General features: G+C 65.4%; 1 protein-coding gene across 1 annotated transcript in view; it reads right to left on the reverse strand.

The window, feature by feature from the left end:
- The window catches only part of LOC104385299, a gene marked incomplete at both ends in the record, with an annotated part of 5,313 nt that extends 3,164 nt beyond the window's left edge, over positions 1–2,149 (reverse strand). The window contains 5 exons of the mRNA XM_009993736.1: positions 74–213; positions 502–628; positions 1,290–1,575; positions 1,704–1,864; positions 2,004–2,149. Coding sequence (XP_009992038.1) covers positions 74–213; positions 502–628; positions 1,290–1,575; positions 1,704–1,864; positions 2,004–2,149 — 860 coding nt within the window. The remainder of the gene's footprint in view (positions 1–73; positions 214–501; positions 629–1,289; positions 1,576–1,703; positions 1,865–2,003) is intronic.
- Between the last annotated feature and the right edge of the window lie 411 nt (positions 2,150–2,560).

The following is a 2,560-nucleotide window of genomic DNA, read 5'->3' on the forward strand; positions in this document are numbered from 1 at the left end:
CCGGCAGGCGCCCGGGCGGTCCCGAACCCCCACGGCCAACACGGGGCGGCTCCAGCCCAGATCCACCATCCACCAGGGCTCCCGTTCCAGCTCCGTCTGGGAACAGGAGCCGTGCAGCCAATTCCCATCCCTGTTCCCATCCACGGCGTTGATGGCGTCGCCGGAACGTCCCGAGGTGGAGGATTGTGACGCCGGGCGCCGCAGGGCCAAGTTCTGGGCTGGGGGACACTGGGCTGGGTGACCCCAGGACTGGGCAACCCTATTCCTGGGCGACCCCAGTCCTGGGCAACCCCAGGACTGGGCAACCCCAGGACTGGGCACTAGGGACTGTCCCCACCCTGCCCCTCCAGTGCCACCAGTTTAGGGACACGTGTGACACCCCCGGCGGGGCTGGGGAAGGTGGGAGCTCTCCGGGGGCTGTGGGTTCTGGGGGGGCTCTTTTTTTTTTTGGGGAGGGGGGTCCTTACCACCAGGAGAGGGGTGACAGCCTTGGGGTGTCACCTGCACCTCGCAGAGGGTGAGGAACTCCTCCCGGCCGGGGATGAGGATGGACACGTAACGACCCGGCAGCCCGTTGCAGCAGATGGTGGTGGTGGAGCCGGGACCGGTGTCCAAAATGGCACCACAGCTGCCAAGGGAGGAGAGGGGAGGGGGTGTTGGGGACCAGCGGGATCCTCAGGGACAACTGGGATTCCCAGGGGACCACTGGGATCCTCGGGGAACCCCAGAGGGCCACAGGGACCACCACAATCCTCAGGGACCACCACAATCCTCAGGGACCACCACAATCCTTGGGAACCACAGTGCTCCATGGGGAACACTGGGATCCCAGGGGACCACCACGATCCCCAAGGACCACCTTGATCCTCAGGGACTACCACAATTCCTGGGGATCACCACAATCCCCGAGGACCACTTCGATCCTCGGGAACCACCATGATCCTCAGGGACCACCACAATCCTCAGGGACCACCACAATCCTCAGGGACCACCACAATCCTCAGGGACCACCATGATCTCTAGGGACTACTGCAATCCTCAGGGACCACCATGATCCCTAGGGACCACCATGATCCTCAGGGACCACCATGATCTCTAGGGACTACTGCAATCCTCAGGGACCACCAGGATCCCTGGGGACCACCATGATCCTCAGGGACCACCAGGATCCCTGGAAACCACCACAACCCTTGGGCACCACGACTCTTGGGGGCCAACCACCAAGTCCCATCTCCGGGTGGTGGCACAGCCCCGTGTTGGGGACCAGGGAGAGGGGACACCCCACTCACACGGGGTTGCGTTTGCCGTGGTCAGCCAAGGAATCCCCAACGTGGACCTGGGCACCCAGGAGGCTCTTCCAGCAGCAGTCACTGCTGGTGGTGACGGTGACGGCGTAGACGGCGTGTCGGCCTCCCAGGTCCACCCTCCACCAGGGTTCCAGCTCCTTCCCAGTGTGGGAACAGGACCCGTGTCCCCAGTCGGGGTCGTCGTTCCCGTCCACGGCGTTGGCAGCCAAGCTGCTGGAGTCCAGGGTGGACGATTGGGCCACGGCGCGACCCAGCGCCGCGTTGGGGGCTGGAATTTTGCCGGGATGGCACCGAGATGCCGGCGCCGCTTACGGCTCCACCAGAGCTCGGGGTGGTGGTTTGGTGGTGGTGGTGGTGGGGGATGATTCCCACCCCCTTCCCATCCCCATCCCTCACCTCCGGGCAATGGGAAGCATCCCTGAAGTGCCACCTCCACCTCGCACAGCACCAGAACGTCCTCCCGCCCGGGGATCAGCACGGACACGTAACGTCCCACCAAGCCCTGGCAGCAGATGGTGCTGAGCGACCCGGGACCCGCGTCCGTCACCACCCCACAGCTGCCAGAGGGGGACAAAAACCACCCTGGGAGTCAGGACGTGATGTCAGCAGGGACATCACCCCAACCCCAACCATGATGTCAGCAGGGACATCACCCCAACCCCAAACCACCCTCCATCCTCCTCCTCATCATCTCACATGGGGTTGTCCCGGCCCCGCTCGCCCGGCGCGTCCCCCACGTGGACCTGGGCCCCCCGCAGGCGCTGCCAGCAGCAATCCTGCCTGTTCTTGATGGTCACGGCTGGCCCGGGGGGGGGTCCGTCCACGTTCCACCAGGGCTCCCGTTCCCTCAGGGTCCTGGAGCAGGAGCCGTGGTGCCAAACCCCGTCCCGGTTCCCGTCCACCGCGTTGGCGGCGATGCTGAGGTTGGGGAAGACGGAGGATTGGCCGGTCGGGCGCCCCAGGGCGGCGTTGAAAGCTGCAGAGGAGGGAGGAAAACAAGGGGGAGGAAACGTCCTGGTGAGGTTTGATCCCACCAAGGATGGACCTGAGGGAAGGGGGGGAAAAGTCGGGACGCACCGGTGGGCGGGATGTGACAGGTCTGGGAGGCCACGTCCTGAGGCAGGAGCTGGTGCAGCAGCAGCAGAGCCCAGGGTAGGGCCATGGCACGGGGAGGTGGGGGACCAGGGGGATCCTCAGGGATAACTGGGAGTCCCTGGGGACCACTGGGATCCTCAGGGATTCCCTGGGGACCA

This window comes from Chaetura pelagica, unplaced genomic scaffold, assembly GCF_000747805.2.
Source record: "Chaetura pelagica isolate M959 unplaced genomic scaffold, ChaPel_1.0 scaffold1443, whole genome shotgun sequence".
NCBI classification, from domain to species: Eukaryota; Metazoa; Chordata; class Aves; order Apodiformes; family Apodidae; genus Chaetura; species Chaetura pelagica.